This window comes from Pleuronectes platessa, chromosome 17, assembly GCF_947347685.1.
Source record: "Pleuronectes platessa chromosome 17, fPlePla1.1, whole genome shotgun sequence".
In the NCBI taxonomy this organism is placed as follows: domain Eukaryota; kingdom Metazoa; phylum Chordata; class Actinopteri; order Pleuronectiformes; family Pleuronectidae; genus Pleuronectes; species Pleuronectes platessa.
This window is the reverse complement of record NC_070642.1, coordinates 12,087,764-12,104,963: the sequence shown is the minus strand read 5'-3', so window position 1 is coordinate 12,104,963 and position 17,200 is coordinate 12,087,764. Positions and strand designations below refer to the sequence as shown.

Here is a 17,200-nt window from a genome sequence, read left to right as displayed (position 1 = left end):
TTAGTGTCCTTGTAAATGTGTCTAGTCCTGGAATAAAATGCTTCTTATTATTATATAAATCCTATCAACCCTAACTTTCAAAGTAATATTTATTTATTCATATGGTTTGAACTTGGTATTATTTTTTATTCTTGTTTTCGGAGGTGACTTTTGTTAACTTTAATCTTGTTTTTGGTGCAAACAAGAATTTACTTCTTTCACCATAAAATTAACACTGCAATAACATGGTGCTAAACTGAACACAGGCACAAAACTAACAACAGCAAAATCAACCTTTCTAATTTGCAGCAGAGTGTAAATCTGGTTTTGTTCATATTTTGCAGGGAATTTTTGTTGTTGATTTTGAGTTGAGTGACAGGCATGCTTGTTTTACATGTGGACCAGAGTAAAAAAACAGCCCCTCGAAAGGCAGGTGACGGATTTGTATCTTTACATCAGCTGGAGAGAGAGAGAGAGAGAGAGAGAGAGAGAGAGAGAGAGAGAGAGAGAGAGAGAGCGAGAGAGAGAGAGAGAGAGAGAGAGAGAGAGGGAGAGAGGGAGAGAGAGAGAGAGAGGGGAGGGGGCATATGTGGCTCCCATCTCCCTCAGTAACTGGGTCAAGGTTGATTTGCCCTTGAGCGAGGAGCCCACTAACTGTTCCGGTCATAAAACAAGCTGTGCAGCATCTGGTTCGAGCTTGCTCCTCTCTGATTGGCCGGCAGTTAATTGACACTGGTGTCGTTAATTAACTGGCCGAAAAACCAGATGTGTTGAATTCGGTCGGGGGAAATGAGACCTTCAAAAGCAAATGAGGAGAAATATTACACTCAAATTGTTTTGTAATGAGATTTGATTTCCGATTGTGGCGCTATTATTAATGCCATTCGGTTTAATTAACCTGTGACCAATCGTTAAGCTGCTTTTCCAGATGTTACCGGCTTGTTCTCCGACTTCCTCCCAAAAATGGCAGACAGTTGTACTTTTAGTGTGAAAGAGATAAAAACCCAAACAGCACTTTCCAGCTGTGGCGGCTGCTGTAACTGCTAACGCTCGTCCTCAGGGGCAGTGAAAGATGAAGATGTATCATTCGAATGAGAGTTCAGCGAAGGTGGAGAGCGGTAAACAGGTGGTGGATGGGTTTTTATATATGAGATATGACTGTTGACTCGCTGTAAAACTTTTGGCGATAGCTTGTACTGCAACAAAACTTTCACAAGGCTCACCATCAACGTGTGTGTGTGTGTGTGTGTGTGTGTACAAAGAGCCAACAGCGTGTACCAGAGGAAACAGAGAATCGAGCTGAAGATTATGCACCAAATTACGCTTCAATCCAAACTAGCGCTGATGAAGATTGAAAAGCTGCTGATACCAATGAGATGAGGATAAGTAATGATGATATGTGGTGCTGCTACTGTTATGAAATGGATAGAAGGTATGTTACATAACTGTCCAATAGAAGGAGTAATTACCAGCAAACTGTGGTGGGAAAACACTACGCCACAGACTGTAATCATCCACAATCAGCTCCCCCATCAACTGATTTATTCTGTTTATAATAGCACTGATTGGCCCTGATTAATTTTCCAAGATGATATAATCGACAAAGTTGACTTCAGAACAGCCACACGTCTGCAGCAACTTTAACAACCTTTGTGATGTTGTGTAACGCCAATGCAAAGAACTGACATGCTTATATACATCAGTGCAAATCAGATGGTGACACACTAAAGCTGCTTACAGACACGCTCTGAACTCCGGATAATCTCCTGACATTCTCCGTAGGGGCTTGGGGTTAGAATGCAAATGCCAGATAATGTCCAGATCCTCCAGAGGATTCATTGCGAGCCAGTGGATGTGTTGATGACGTTTTTTAACACGAAGATGAAGAATAAGCCTTACATGTGGAAGACACCTTTGAAGCTGTCAAAAGAGTTTTTGATGGTAGCAGTGTTGATGTGCAGTAAACAAAGACACATGATATCCGCAGTGGAATTAATACTGCCTCCTGCTACACCCCTCCCCTAAAGGCTTAGATTTCCGTGTTGTCGTGAACACGTCTGAGCAGAGAATCTCCTGCTGGATTGTTCATATGTGAGTGCAAAACGGAAAACTGCTGCAGTTAATTCATGTGAATCACACTGCTTTCTGGTGGCAAAAAAGCCAAGAGTAAATCCGGATAAAACCGGATAATCGCAGTGACCAAACTGCCCAAATGACCAGATTTCCACTAGATGTTGCAGCTGCTCAAAGGAATCCATCTTTCCGAGATGCACACCTCTTCCTTACTCCTCTCTTATGTAACCATGTCAGCGAGTGGCCTTTCGAAGTCGCCCCTGACAGGGGTCTTGCTCCCATGATTATAGTCGCTGAAGTCCCTCTAAAATTGCTCTGGTATTATGTGACCCTCACTGTCAAAGGAGACAGGAAGAAAAGCTCTTTCAGAGATTTCAGCACTCGCGGTCAAAGTAGGGACATCACGCCACAGTCTTTTATAGAGAGAGGTCTGTGGAGGACAGAAACACACACCTTGCACGTTCAATTGTTTTTGGAGTGAGAGTAGGTGAAAAAACTTCCCTTGCAAAAATGACATTGCACAAAGGTCGTAATGTGTCACCAGAGCGCATCACTCTGCCAAAGCCTCAGATGCAATCAAGCTGCTCCAAAGACACACACTCATAGATATCAGCCATCTCTTGATGCCAAGAGATCCTTAAATTATCATTTCTTTGAGTCCTTGAAAAAACGTTGTGGGTTCCTCCTTGACCCATCCTTGATTCTTCCGACGACTAAGGATGTCACCGGGTAATGAAACTCATGACAACCCCGGTGTTACCGATTACATTGGACATTTTACAAGAGTAGATTCTATTAGATTTCGCTGCGGGCAGCTTCACTCTTCTGTTATACTGGATTTCCCATTAACGTTCTAGACTGTGCAAGTCGACTTAATAATATTTTAAGAAGCTTTGCTCTGTTGCTTCGTTGAGGAGTGTGCAGCGCTTTGCACCGCTTTCTCTTAATCACTCACTTGCTCGCTCTCACTCTTTCTCTTACACTCTCCAACCTGTTGACCCGTCTTTCTGTGAGTCGGTGGACCTTTAGAACATAGTTACCTCCTTTCATCACTAAATCCCTCCCCATAATCATCCTTGTCATATTGGGAAATACACAACGTGCAACTTTTAATTGAAATTTTTTTGGGGGATTTGCATCTTAGCAAGTGGATCAATACATAGGCTCGCGTATAATGAGGGAACATAGTTGGCGCACTGACTGCATCCAGACAACAAATTTAATCGTACACTCAAATAAATGCCACAACCGTCAACTTTGCCAGGCCGCCCACCTAACGTTAGCTCGCTCATCGCTGCAGTGAAAAAAAGAATTTCATTACTGATAATGCTGCTGTGTGAAAAGAGAATGCTGACAGCGCGTGGACAGACAACAGAGCAGCGCAGCACTACAGCCGCCAGTTATTGAGACCATCGGGGGAAAGTCAGATATATCAACAAATCTGTTAAATTGTAATTTCTTCCCGTACATGCAGCCCAGAGCGGTCAGCAGCGCCTCACTCCCTCACTCTCTCCCAGGCAGGTGTGTGAGTCGGTTACTATGGTTACTGGGATGCTCGTGATTCCCAATAACAGATTACAGAATAAAGAAAGGAATGATTGTGACTGTTTTTCATTAATCTAGTTATGGATAAGATAAGATAACACTACAGAACATACCAGAACATACCAGAAGATAGCAATGCATAATATAACATAACATAACATAACATAACATAACATAACATAACATGACATAACATAACATAACATAGCATGACATAACATAACATAACATGTTTGATTAGATAATTTGGGACCAACGACACTAGAAACGCGATCATAAATTTCAATTTCAGTTTCATTTAGAATTGAGTGTCAGAAGATGAGTTACCTACCTATAATCTATTCAGCGAATGTTGTGCCAGCTCAGATAAAATCAATACCCATTCAGCTAGGACCTCTTCTTATCTATTTCTAGGCTGGCTTTCCAGTTTAATAAAATCTAGTTTGTTTGCCAAAACTGTCCAGTGGGATCCACTCTCTTCAAATAATGTGGATTTTTTTTTTGCCAGACACAAGAACATGCAACAAGGCTGAGGGCAGAGGTCCAATGAAATTTTTACAAAACCTATTGTCCTTGTTATATTCAATCAAGCGAGAGAGACGAGAGGAGCCGCAGAGAGTGAGGTGAGGGCAGAGACCAGCGGAAATATGAACAAATGCAACTGGGTGATATTTGAAAGAAGCTGCCGTATTGCCCTGAAAAAAATCAGGACCACCACACAGTGACCAAAAGCCTTTGTTTTCAAATGCTCTGAGTCAACCTCCATTATAAGATCTTGATTCTTCACACTCCAGAGATCTCCGTGCACATCAGCCCCTGTTGCTTTCAATACATCGAAGACGACAGCAGAGCAGAGCGGGGAGTCAAATGAGATGCTGCTGTTAAGTGCAGGGTAACTGCATTGAGGCTTGAGGCGGAAGCTTCAGGCTCATTCCTACACCTAGTCTAAAGTATGATCTCTCTACCTCTCTCTCTCTCTCTCCCCCTCTCTCTCTCCTACTGCATGATTTCATTACACACAGTGCTGTTGTGGATGATGTAGAAACGTCGCCTCGAAATGCCCCAGTAGCTTTGTACTGTGTTATAACAGCTCAACAGTTCATTACTGAAGTCATCTCTGTGCTCATCAACACTGTTGCATTCACTTCATTTACTACAGCAGAGGAGGGAGGGTTAAGGGCCAAGTGTTTCATTTTAAAGCACATCGACTGTGGCGGGAGAAGGAGCTACTGACTCAGCCCCAAATAATTGGAGCATTTGGACGCATCTGCAGAATCAACAAGGGTCGTGTGATCTGCAGGCAAGCAGAAAGGAGTAAGAGCTGCGACACTATGTGCAAACGTTGCATGTTAGAAATGTCATCAACAAACCTACTTGTGTGCTGCAAACTTTACGGCAATTTGACTGTGTCCCAAAAGTTTGCGTTGTCACATACAGCCCCTCAGGGACACTGCATGCAAGTGTCTGTACTTCAGTGGATGTCTGAAAGCAACTAAGTGCAGACTTAAGTGTATGGATGCTTGGTTTTAATTGGTTTTCATAGCTCCCTTAATCTTTCCAATCTAGAAGAGTGACTGATTCGTATCTCAATCCAAGAGGCCTGGAGGTGTAAACATGTAGGATATTCATATTTTTCCCCTATTTCAAAACATATCCAGGTTCCAATGTGTGAGTTGGTCTAAATGATATATGGAAAAATCTACACAGACACTTTACAATTTGTCATCTGGCTAAGGAAGAAAGCAAAGCTGTGGATGAATGTAAATAAAAGCAGATTTAAAGGGAGAGTTCACTGAAAAATGAAAATGCATTCATTATCTACTCACCACTATGCCAATAGAGGGGTGGCTGAAGTGTTTGAGTCCACAAAACACAACATCTAACGGGCGTAGCCACATGATGGTGTGCCCGAGGGTCCTCTGGTGTACCTCTGAGATTCCAGAAGTGTTTTGTGGACTCAAACACTTCACCCTCCATCGGCATAGTGGTGAGGAGATAATGTGTACATTTTTCTGTGAACTATCCCTTTTTATGATTTGGCTTTTTAATTGTCTTTTCCTTCTCCTTTTAGAAGGAGACAAATAAACTTTTATTGACGATGTGACTCTTAAAACAGATACAATCTAACAGGCTGACGCAGCTGGGCCCTGAAGCTTTTAATAAATATTATTCAAACAGCAGTGAACGCATGAGTGCACTTTTGGGTTACAATTTTTTCGCTGCAGATTAATACACATCAGACTTGCTAATGAGTATTAATGACAGCAGGACAGTGAATCTGGGATCGACTCAAAATACACTGCAGTTCCCACATTCATAGTAATGAGGGGACGAGTCACTAGGTGCAACCGTTTGGCTCACTGGAGAGTATTTAATAGTTTTGGGACTATAATTGGGGGGATAGTAACCTATAATAGGCTTTAGCTCAGTTTTTGCACTTATAAAAGGATTTGTGGACCAGAGAGACAATACAAATTGTTGCCAGCCTGGATTTAGACACTTGGAATGCAGGTGGGAATGACAGCCTCGGAGATCGAAAACACCTAAACTCCTGCCAGAGGTTGTATTTACTCTTGACATGTACAGCAGAAAAAGTTGACAAGGATGCAGAAATTGCAAGAAAATGTTTTCTTACTCTGGACAGATCCCCAACCTCCAGGTAAAAACAGATGATGAAAACATTCCAGGTCATCCACGCTACGAGCCAGGCTGCGTACTGCCGAGAGACACAGGGAGAGAGAGAGAGAGAGGAGGAAGTGAGAGGCAGACAAGGTTTGACAGGCCATTGCTGGAGAATTATAAAAGCATGTTCATGTCTTGCATTCGGAGCAAGAGAGACGGAGAGGAGAGACAAAGGGAGGCTTCACTTTTGATGTTGTTAAGATGTAGGGAAACAAAAACAGCGGCGGGGAGAGTAACCAATCACCAGAATCAAACCAGACAGGGAGAGAAAATGGATAGCAGGGCTAAGAGTGTGTACGGGCATCGAAAAGGCAGGAGCGAATGAATGAATGATGTAAGGAAGGAGGCAAGGCAGAGTTTATAAACTATACAACTTTCATTATCTGAAGCTTATAAATTATAATTCAATGTGCGCACGTGTGTGCATGTGAGGGTCTTCAGCAGGGGGTCTTTGGACTGCATGTAGCCCTGCAGCCACTATGGGAACTTAAGATTATCTTAAACATAAATTATTTTATCGACAAGCCCCAGAAACAGAAAAGTGAAACCCATAACTCCCCTTAGTAAAATATTCCTACTCCCACTCTGTATCACTGCTCTTTTATATTCAAATTGACATCGTCTTCTTTCAAAACTTGGACCCACCAGTCGGAAATAAATCAATAATTAATGAAGACAGGCTCGTATTCCTTGTTATGTATGAACAGCTTTGCTCTAGGTATGAATGAAGTGTTTCCGACAGTGAGGAGAGGATCAGTTGTTTAGCTGTTGCACTGAATAAACTTGTTCTATACACACAGTGCAGCTAAAGATATGACAAGGATACAGGTTTCATGAAAACCATGAAAACGACAGATGCACCCTTTGAATATAATAAGCACTTTCCAAACAGTAGATTTTCAAAACCTCCAGTGTGTCAGCGTAAAATGGAGCATTTAAGTTTGATGACACTATTAGTTGATTTGTGTATTAACCAGATAATTTCATTCTCTGATATTTGATGGATTGTTAATGTTGACTTTATTTCCACCTACTGGCGTGGCGTGCTTGTGTATCCCCAGTAGTGTACACTAGGCCTGAATACAGTGAGAAAGGGGCTGTTGCTAAATCTAGTGCACGACATATGGAAAATGGTTGCGTCCGTAGAGAGAGAAAGCGAGAGAGTGTGTGTGTATTTTAGTGTGTGTGAGTGTGTTCAACTCACCCCAGTGACATATCTCGGCCTGAACTGAATCGTGCCGAACAGGCCCAGGATGACGACGATGATGTGGAGGAAGTTGGTCAGGATGGGAGCCCACTGGTAGCCCAGGAAGTCTATCACCTGACGCTCCAGCACGCTGACCTGAGAGGAGAAGAGGAGGTGGTGGAGGAGGAGGAGGAGGAGGAGGAGGAGGAGGAGGAGGAGGAGAGGAGATCAGTGGCCAGTAAGCATCAAGTTTCTGGGGTTGCCAGGGCAAAAACATCAACTCTATTAGAAATAGAGCAATCACTTTGGGCTTGCAGTACATATTATACACACAGAAGGAAAAAAAAATCATCTAATTTTAGATTTTGTATTATATCATTACTATACTTTAATAATAATAATAATAATAAAAACATGAGAACATACACATTTATCCAGTTGAAGACAACCCTGTTCACAACTAAATATATTCATTTCTTATTTTAAACCTATTTAGGATCTTCAGAAACCTCAGGGTTAATTAGAATTCACACAACGTGATAAGTATATATTCTATAGCACTAGACCTAGTAAAGAGTATGTGAGGTTAAAGAGGATGTATTTACAATTAGGCCTTTAATCATAAGGAAGTAAAATGTAATCAGTTATCTATTCATTTGTGTCAAGATCCCAGTGCTCCGTGTGTGTGTGTGTTTGTGTGCGTTAGATCATTATCATTCAGGCTCTGGCGCTTCATGCTGAGATGGTTAATGAAGTCAGTGCAGCATATGATATGGCACTGCTAAATATATTAACACCAGGGCTGACCCAAATGCTTCCAAGCCTCCATCGTTGCTATGGGGACAGCTGTCCAATTCAGTGCTCGGATTATGCATTATTGGTTTATTAAGGAAGGAAAGAAAAAGGAAGAGACATATACATTTAGAGATATTAACTGTTCACAAGTAGAAGTGTTTAAAGACCAACAGCTCAAATCAAGGCCTTTGTTTCCTGTTAGTCTTACAGATTCACGCTCTCTCTCCACACTCTCTCAGACACACACACACACACGCAAACACTCACACACACGGCTAAGTTTTGAGTGTCCTAATGTGAGACCATATGGCAACACTACAGCCCTTCGCAGCCAGATACAGATACAGGGTACACACACATTAAGACACACACTGATTAACACAGGAAACACACACATTGCCTGTAACCTTGTATTTAACTCGACTAGACTTTTGCAACATTAAGTATTAAAAGAGGAAGCTGAAAGAAAGGGGGTGAGGTGTGATGACATATGTGCATGCATGCATGTGTGTGTGTGTCTTTCCGTGTCATGGCAGGTCGGCTGGGCGTGCACTTGACAGCACCTGCTGTTATTGGACAAACATGGGCTCAGGTGGCACCACAATGTTCGAGTGTGAGACACACATTGTGTTTCTTTGTGTTTGATAGGCTCCATCTCTCTCTCTCTCTCTCGCTCTGTGTGTGTTTGTGTGTGTGTGTGTGTGCGTGTTTCTTTGTTTCTTTCAGTTTATTATGTAAAAGTGTGTCCTCCTTTTGACAATTACAGAGTGCCGCAATTGAGCCGCTCTCACAAACACACACACACGCACTCACATAGAGAAGCCATTATAAGAAGTCAGAGGCCTCCCAGTCCATTATTAAGGCCCCTGGGGGCCCCTTTTCCATCACCAATAATATAAACAGTCTTCACTCCAGCTGGGACACACACACACATACACACACACACACACACACACACTACCCCCCACAATACACAATAAATCACATGAACACAATTGGAGGAAAGGAAATGTGATAGAATTATAAAGAACTAGTTTGTGCAGTACAGGTTATAACCATATTGATTTCTCCAGGTCGTTACAACACACATCCTTAATGATCAGTCAGCAAAAATCTCTTCTTTGCTGGAGCGTGAGTTCAAACTTGAGTTAATATGGAGGCCAATAAAGAGCAATATCCAAAGTCAGACCATCTGTTCCTTCACACCACTCTCAGCTTTTGATGCGAAATTCTCATTACATGGCTCAGCTGCAAAACAACTAACCTCAGCTGCTTCAGTACATCACCCCTGGTAATTAAGTCTCCGAGTTCTCCTGACATACAGAACACAGAGCATGCGTGCAGCCCCCACTGCCGTGAACCCAGCCTCCTCTGCACGGGTCAAACTTGGAATAAAGGTGTGAAATCGGCCAGCCTTTCAACAGCTATGAATCTTGGGGGAGAGAGAGGCGCGCTGGGGAAAGTTGCGAGCAGCAGCCATGTTAGCAGAAATGGCAGTTTTGTGATATGTGCGGCTGATGAAAGCCTCAGCGTCGTACAGGTGGAGCTTCAAGCTGGCGAGCCGGGTCCTCTGGGATCTGCAGCGACAGGCTTTGATGCTGCTGACAGAGACGTTCATTTCAGTTCCGCTGCTTAGAGCACAGGAGCAGAGGGATGTTCACATGCAGCCCGTCGATCTTGGTATATACTGTGATGTGCATCCACTTGTGGATTTTTTTTTTTATCCGTCACGAAGTTGGCAAGGCTGCTCTGGCAAAATAGAACTATATTAGAGATAAACAAATACTGAATTTCACCATGAATGTCTGTAAAGCATCTAGCGCGCCCACTCTGAATACACTCCCTGAGGAGATCAGACTGACTGGCTCCTTATCTTCTTTTTAAATCAGCTGAATTTTTTTTTTGTAAAAGTGCTGTATATGGGCGTGTGGTCGTTAATCTTATTTGATTATTGTCTGTTACTCACTTTTCTCCCTTTCTTTCTTTCTACATTTTAAATTTTAACTATTGTTAAATAGCTTGTATCACTATTTCTTCTAAAGCACTTTGTACATTTTATTTTTTAAAGTCTGAAATTAATGAGGAGTTTTCCTATTATTATTGTTATTATTAATAATAGTAAAGATGACATGATAACAACAATGAATTATCCATGAATTCATGTAGTGCAGTATGGAGGCATCTGTGTGTGTGTGTGTGTGTATACATTTTTTAAAAAAAAACACAGAAGAGGTTTGCAGCCTTCTGTCAATCTGTCTAATGCCAGAAAACAGAATCCCTCTGGGGACCAAGTGAGTTTGTTCCTCCCACGGCTTTGTTAGCATGGGTTTCTAAAATGCAATAGTTAGCTGAGGGACTGAATAAAGAGCTACAGTGGAATCCATAACTGTATCATCACCTGCTGTGTTGTCCTTTTTCACAGCCAACCCCCTGAATTGGTTTAGTTTGTTTCAAGTTTAATTGCAATAAAGAAGAAATAAACATGCTTCATTTAAAAGGGAAAAAGACTAATAATCTTTTTTATTTTTTTGCTACATCTGCCTAATGATTTTTTTCTCATCACAAGAGCTACAACTTTATTAGCATAATTTAAAGTGTGTTAACAAGCTGCAGGGTGAAAGGTTTGGTCATTAACAATTTTTCTGTTGATGGAATGACATATTTATCCATCTGTTGCTAATTTGATTGTATTGTTCTCAGATGATCACCTAAAAAGCTCTGAATCAAGACATCAACAGCTCAGGGCTATGACACGGTAAGACAATGTGAGCTTCAGCAGCAGAGCCAGCAGTCTCTCTGTCATTGTTATCTCCACTCATACTGTATATATAAGGATGGACGACGCTTCTCCACTTTCTCCCACTATCCAGAAATGAAGCCAAAATAAACTGGAAACAAAAGCTGCCATCCTCTGCCAGAGTCTGATATCGCCAGTCAGTCTCAGTTGTCAATCATGATGCTTGAACTTGTTTGTATGATATCAACTTACTAATTGAAACACAAGTTTCCATAAAAATGAACATTTGAACACATATCGGTTTGAAAATGTTATTATGGACCTATGTATTTTGACTTTTTAGGGTGTCCAATGTCCCATCCACTAACATGGAGGATGCGGAATTTGTGACCAATGCTGCCACCAGCCACCAGGGGGTGATTGATAGATTGTGGCTTCCCTTTCGGGGGGCAGACATGTCTTCCATCTTAATACTTAATATACAGTCGAAGTCCTAACTGAACAATTACACTGCTGTTATCAATAAATATGACACTGCACCTGACTGTCATAATAACATTTAAATAATACTGAGTAATCCTTCTAGTTTGGTTGGTCTGTGTTTTGTGGGTACTAAAGTCAATAGCGCAAATGATTACAGGTGCAAACAAGGTAGAGGCAGTAGTATTTAAAAGAGTGTTTCGCTACTGATTTCGTTACTGGTTTCCGCCATGGAGCGAAGAGAACCGGAGAGCAGAGTGACCGCAAGTGCAAAGGGAAATGTTATGCCATGGAATTGGAGGTGTTAGTGGAAGAGGCAAACAAACATGTTGTTGAGCTACAGCAAAGAAATATTAATATAACGCGATATGGTAGAGTATCTGCAGGAAAGTTAATGCTGCGGGTAAAACAAAAAGATCAACCGGTGAAATAAAGAGAAGTTGGCAGGACATTAGAAGAATAATAAAAGAAAAAAATAGCCTGGGCAAATAAAACAGGTGGGGGGGCCAGTGGAAGAGATGGCTCTGACCAATATTGAGCAGCAGGTGCAGTTCAATTTCTACGATGAGCAGAAAAAAACTGTTCTCTCCGTCTTCTTCATTGCCGTCTTCTCCTCACCACAATAAGAAACGCCCGATAATGCATTTTAATTAAGGCAAACATACTACATTGTCAGTCTGTGTTATTCTGCATGCAATCCTCAGAGCGCAACGTCAGTAGATCAACTTGCATGTAGTTTTCTCTGGTGAAATCAAGTTTGCACACATTTTTACACGTGCAAACCTATAAAGGCTCTGGCTCTAAGAATCAGTGAAACATACACCTGTAGCCTGGAGTACCTAAAAAGATTTCATGTGAAAATCTAAATAAAAAAATGCAAAGAGAAACAGGGATTGGTCGTTTATAGCGTAGAAGCAATGGAGCGTGAGCCAACACATTCACACATACACAGACACCATCAGTGAGACATAGAGCTGAAGTGATAAAATAAGACACTCAAACACTTAGGGAACAGATTGGCAGCAGAGAGTTGAGGGTGATGAAAGGGACAGTGCAGCGAGCCAGAGGAGACCGAGTTTGGGAAAGATTTTGATCTATTTGATAATGAAAGCTCAAATGATATCACAGAGATATTATTGGAGATAGTATCGCTGCGGACAGGGGGACAGCTGCCCTGTGTGACCATTACGAGACACTGCACAGTGATAAAAGTGTCTTTTTATCTTAAACAGGAAAAGTGGACAGAGAAGAGGGGGGGTGGGGGGGGGGGGGGGACGGAGTGAAAGAGAGACGGGCCAAGAGATCTTATGAGCGAGAAGGAGAGGCGATTCTGATCTGACAGTTACTCAGCAGAGTGAAGAAGATGACAGAGAGACAGTGGCGGAGAGAAGTGAACATGTCTCATCTTCCTGTCCCGCTGTCACTCCATTCTTCCCTCCTTACCTTCTCCCCTCTCTTCCTCCCTCCTCCCACGCTTTTCTCCTCACTCCACTAATCTTCTCACGTCTTCTCATTTCCTCCCTACTACTTCTCCCCTCCGCTTCATTGTCACCCCCTGTTCCCCGTCCTCCCCTCCCTATTTCATATGCATCCATTTGTCACCAAATCTGTTGTGTCGTAAAAAAGCAAATTACCTCATCTTCCTCCCCCTCATCTTTACTGCACTTCCCTGTAATGTCTTTTTTCCCTCTTCTTCTTCTCTGCCACCACCATCTCCCTCATCCACCTCCTGCTTCCCTCTCTCCTTCCCTCTCCTCCCTCGACTGGGTCGGACTGATATCTCTCTCCGGCGTGACTCCTCCCTTCCTCAATCTCATCCTTCCCTCCCTCGTTCCCTCTGCGCTGTGGCTGCGACTTTTCGCTGGGTTCTGTGACCTTTAAAAAACTGCTGATCAAATTCTGCTGCTCATCCCATTATAGGCGACAGGGAGGGAGGGATGAAGGGGAGGAAACGCAGGTCAGATGGGGTAGGGTGAGATAGACAGTGAGGAGAAGTGAGGAGAAAGAGTTGGTGGAGGAGAGGAGGGAAGCAGCAGGGATGGAGCGGAGAGAGACAACAGGCAGTGAGCAAACATTCAACACACGCTTTCACTCAGATGAGGAGCACGACGAGTGAGCAGGCAAATCACACAATGCGGAAGCATGAACCTATTTTCCCTCCTTGGAGTTCATTCTGAAGCCATATTTTTTTGCTGTCTCTGTAATCGTCCTAAACTTTATTGTCCCAATAAAACTCAGAAGCGATCGTGGTTTTACTGTTAACTTAATTAAGGCCACCTGCCTGTGCAGTATCCCACTGTGTACAGCAAAAGCAATCCCCTATCGATTCAGTTGGCACAACGATCAATTCATCTCCATTGGAGGCTATTAGGGACCATTTGTGGCTACTTAGGGCTCGGAGAAAGAGGAAAGACGGCGGGGAAGATGGGGCGAGCGGAGCAAGAGGGGGGCAAAGATAAAAGGATGTAGGGAAGAGGAGACGTGGGAGGGAGAGCGAAGGAGGGGAAGCAAATGGCGGAGAAGGAAAGGAGGAGATGGAAGAAGGGCTGAGATGGAAAGAGACAATGATGATCAAGGGTGAAAATCTCTCCATTAAATATCCAATTTCCTCCATCGAGGCCCACTCATCGTGATCGCAACTGTTCAGTCATATCTGTAATAGCCATAATGTCCTAAGTCACTCTGCTATAGATAGACTACACAACTCCCAGTGAGAGTCCGACTTATTAAATTAACATCACAGGATGGCCATTAGGCTGGTATACGTTTGCTTGTGGTAATAAACCTTAAAACAGTGCTTTCACTGGAACTGGCACTGGCATAATAGCTCTGACTCATACAGCTGATGAGTTACCTTTGCATGAGTCGGCTGAACTTTTCAGAAAGTTGTGTTAAGCTCCCTCTGAACCTGGTGGTGCGCACCTTTCAAATTCCTTATCTCAAGGGCTTCCTAGGCTGGTGAAGGATTGCTAGGATAGAGCTTAACATTTTGTTCTCTGCTTGCATTTCATCCTATATATAACTCAACATGTTTAAAAAACATACCCACACTAATATGGGTGTTTACAAGCAACAATGTTTCATGGCAGGAACCAAATTAAGTAAAAAAATTGTGTAGTCTTGATCAGAGGACCAAAGAGATCTACCATCATATGGCTGGGGGAAAAAAGCTATTTATAAAACTATTCACAAGAAGATTTAAGAGATGTCTTAATTTGATGGGAAGACAACGTAAATGCATCACGAACAGTGTGACACGAGCTGTTTAACTAAGATTCATTTGTACTCCTAGAATTCTGAAACACCAAAGATTTGATTTTATCTTCAAATATTTTTTTAAAAACAGTTTAATGCTTAGCTAAGTTAGAACAGTTGTGTGAATAAAAGTCAAATGCAAGAAAAAACGTTTTCCCTATAAGGCAGGTAGGAGAGCTGTGGTAGGTTGTAGTTCACATCATAGCGGTCACTCATCTCAATACCATGGATTTACTTGGAAATATGATAAACAACTACTGGCCCACAGGCAAAACCCAGTTTCTCCTCTCATTCCCAATAACAAGCTAAAGCACCTGAAAAAAGTGTTACCATTTAACACGGACAATCAACCTTCACAAAGGGAATCTTGTTGGAAAGACAGACCATCTGCGAGACTTAGTTCTACTTCCAAACCAGAAATGCCAAAGAGGGAACTTCCTTCCTCTTTGTCTGTTTTTTTTTCTTGGGCTTCATAATTTTATACTTTCAACCTGAAAAGTAATTCCATTATATATCGCACAGTATTTTTTTTCATGGTACAATATATTGTTAAGGTGTTTCAACCCAGTAGTCACCATGAGGGAGTTGCAAGGTAGACAACATGATTTCACCTATTAAATCGATGAGCTGTGCCGTGTTTGGACCATTGACTTAAAAGATGCCAGTGCTTTCATTTGAAACTGAAGCAGCCTCCTGTTTGCTCAAACGTTTACATTACCACTACTTGGGAAAAGCCCTAAAATAAATGGTATTTCCTATGTATTGCTGGTCCTGTCCTGGTTTCTCGAACACCAGTGGGTTTTGAGGGTCAATAAAAGAGGATGAGACTTACTTAGAAGTCAACTAACATCTCAAAATACTGTAGTTCCTATGCAGTTAACTCCAATACCACACCACACTTCCAATGCCAAGAGCACCATGGATTCATCTCACATCTCCTTGGAAATTAACTATAATGATTCATATTCCTAGGAAACATTCCTTTATGTAAACGTGGCATTTAAATGTCAGAAACACTGGCTAATCAGTTTGGTATTTCGACAGATCTTCCCTCTCTGTCTGTGACTGCCCCCCCCCCCCCCTCTGTCTCTATCTATTTCTGCCACTTTTGTTCTGTGTCAGTTGGATGCGGCTCTCTATGCTGGGAGACAACAATGAAAAGGAAGTCTGGCTAGAATGTGATTCTTTAACTTTAAATAATTGGTCGTGTCATTTGAATTTCTTTCTCTTGACCTAATTTCCTCTTTTACTCTGCAAGAGTTGCATTTGGTTAGGATTGACACTTGTCACGTCAAGTTCCACAGGAGTTGAGCAAAGTGCTTGGCAGGAGGGAAGTTTTGATACAGTTAAAAAAATCGAAAACAAATTAATGATACTAAAATTGAAGGGGACTAAAGAGCAGTTTTTTAAAGGTTAGTCTTTCTTCAGATTTTTGAGAGAGAAAGAAAAGCTTTATATCAACTTTATGTTAGATGGGTAATCATTGGAGGGAAGCCGGTACAGAGGAGATATAGTCTCTCTTCTTGGTACCTGTGAGAAGTGCCATATCTACACCTGCTCTTTCTATGACAAGTGCCGTGTCAAAACTTAGGTCATAATTTGGTGCTATTTAAAAAAACGAACTTGTCTTAACTTGCCAAGACAGGGAGGACTCACGGACTCCCGTGAAACAGGAGCAGCAGCTGTCGAGCCACGAGTTAATAAAAGCATGTAAAACAGTTTTCAAGATCTCAAATAGAAGGAAAAAGCTGTGAACGTTTGGAATATCAGTGTCAATAAGAAGTACAAGTTCATGTCGTCAGTGAAGAAGGGATAAAGAATATTGAATTTTATAAAGACAGACCATAGTTGAAAAATATATAATCCATAATAGAGTTGATGTTTTGAAGGATAATGGAATTATAATGATACTAAAGCTTTGTGTAATTTCTAAAGAATAAAACCTGTTTTTGGACATATGTGTGTGTGTTTTATCTTACTTACTTGCTTTAGTAACCTGCAAATATTATCGGACCATCATATTTTCAGTAGAGGGTATCGTAACAGACTCAAAGTTCATCAATCCATTCCAATTAGCTGTAGCTCGTCAAATTACAACTGAGTAAACCCTCAAACTCTGAAACACAAATAATGACATGTCCCCTTCCCAAATTACAAATATAGCAGTTTCATCTGAAGGGTGCACACACAAAAGCACACACATGCACACAAATCCAAATGCACACAGTTGAGCATGCACACCGAAATAAAACCAGACAACTTGAATACGTAGGAAGACACACTCGCATAGGGCTGGAGGACATTCTTTCTCTGCAGACTATCAATCAGACGAGAGTATGAGCATGTGTGTGTTTGTCTGTGTGTGAGTGTGTGTGTGTGTGTGTGTGTGCAGACACCGAGCTGAATGTGTCATTAGTAATAATTGCGGGCTGCAGCAGAAGCTCTTTACAGTTATTTAGCATGATTGA

At 41.9% G+C, this 17,200-nt stretch overlaps 1 protein-coding gene across 2 annotated transcripts in view; it reads right to left on the bottom strand.

Moving 5' to 3' along the window:
* Positions 1-17,200, bottom strand: part of nkain2 (sodium/potassium transporting ATPase interacting 2) — a 68,699-nt gene that overhangs the window by 26,965 nt on the left and 24,534 nt on the right. For both annotated transcript variants that reach the window (XM_053444524.1, XM_053444525.1), the window contains exons 2-3: positions 7,484-7,621; positions 6,233-6,313 (exon numbers count right to left, since the gene is read on the bottom strand). In XM_053444524.1, the coding sequence (XP_053300499.1) occupies positions 6,233-6,313; positions 7,484-7,621 (219 nt within the window). The remainder of the gene's footprint in view (positions 1-6,232; positions 6,314-7,483; positions 7,622-17,200) is intronic.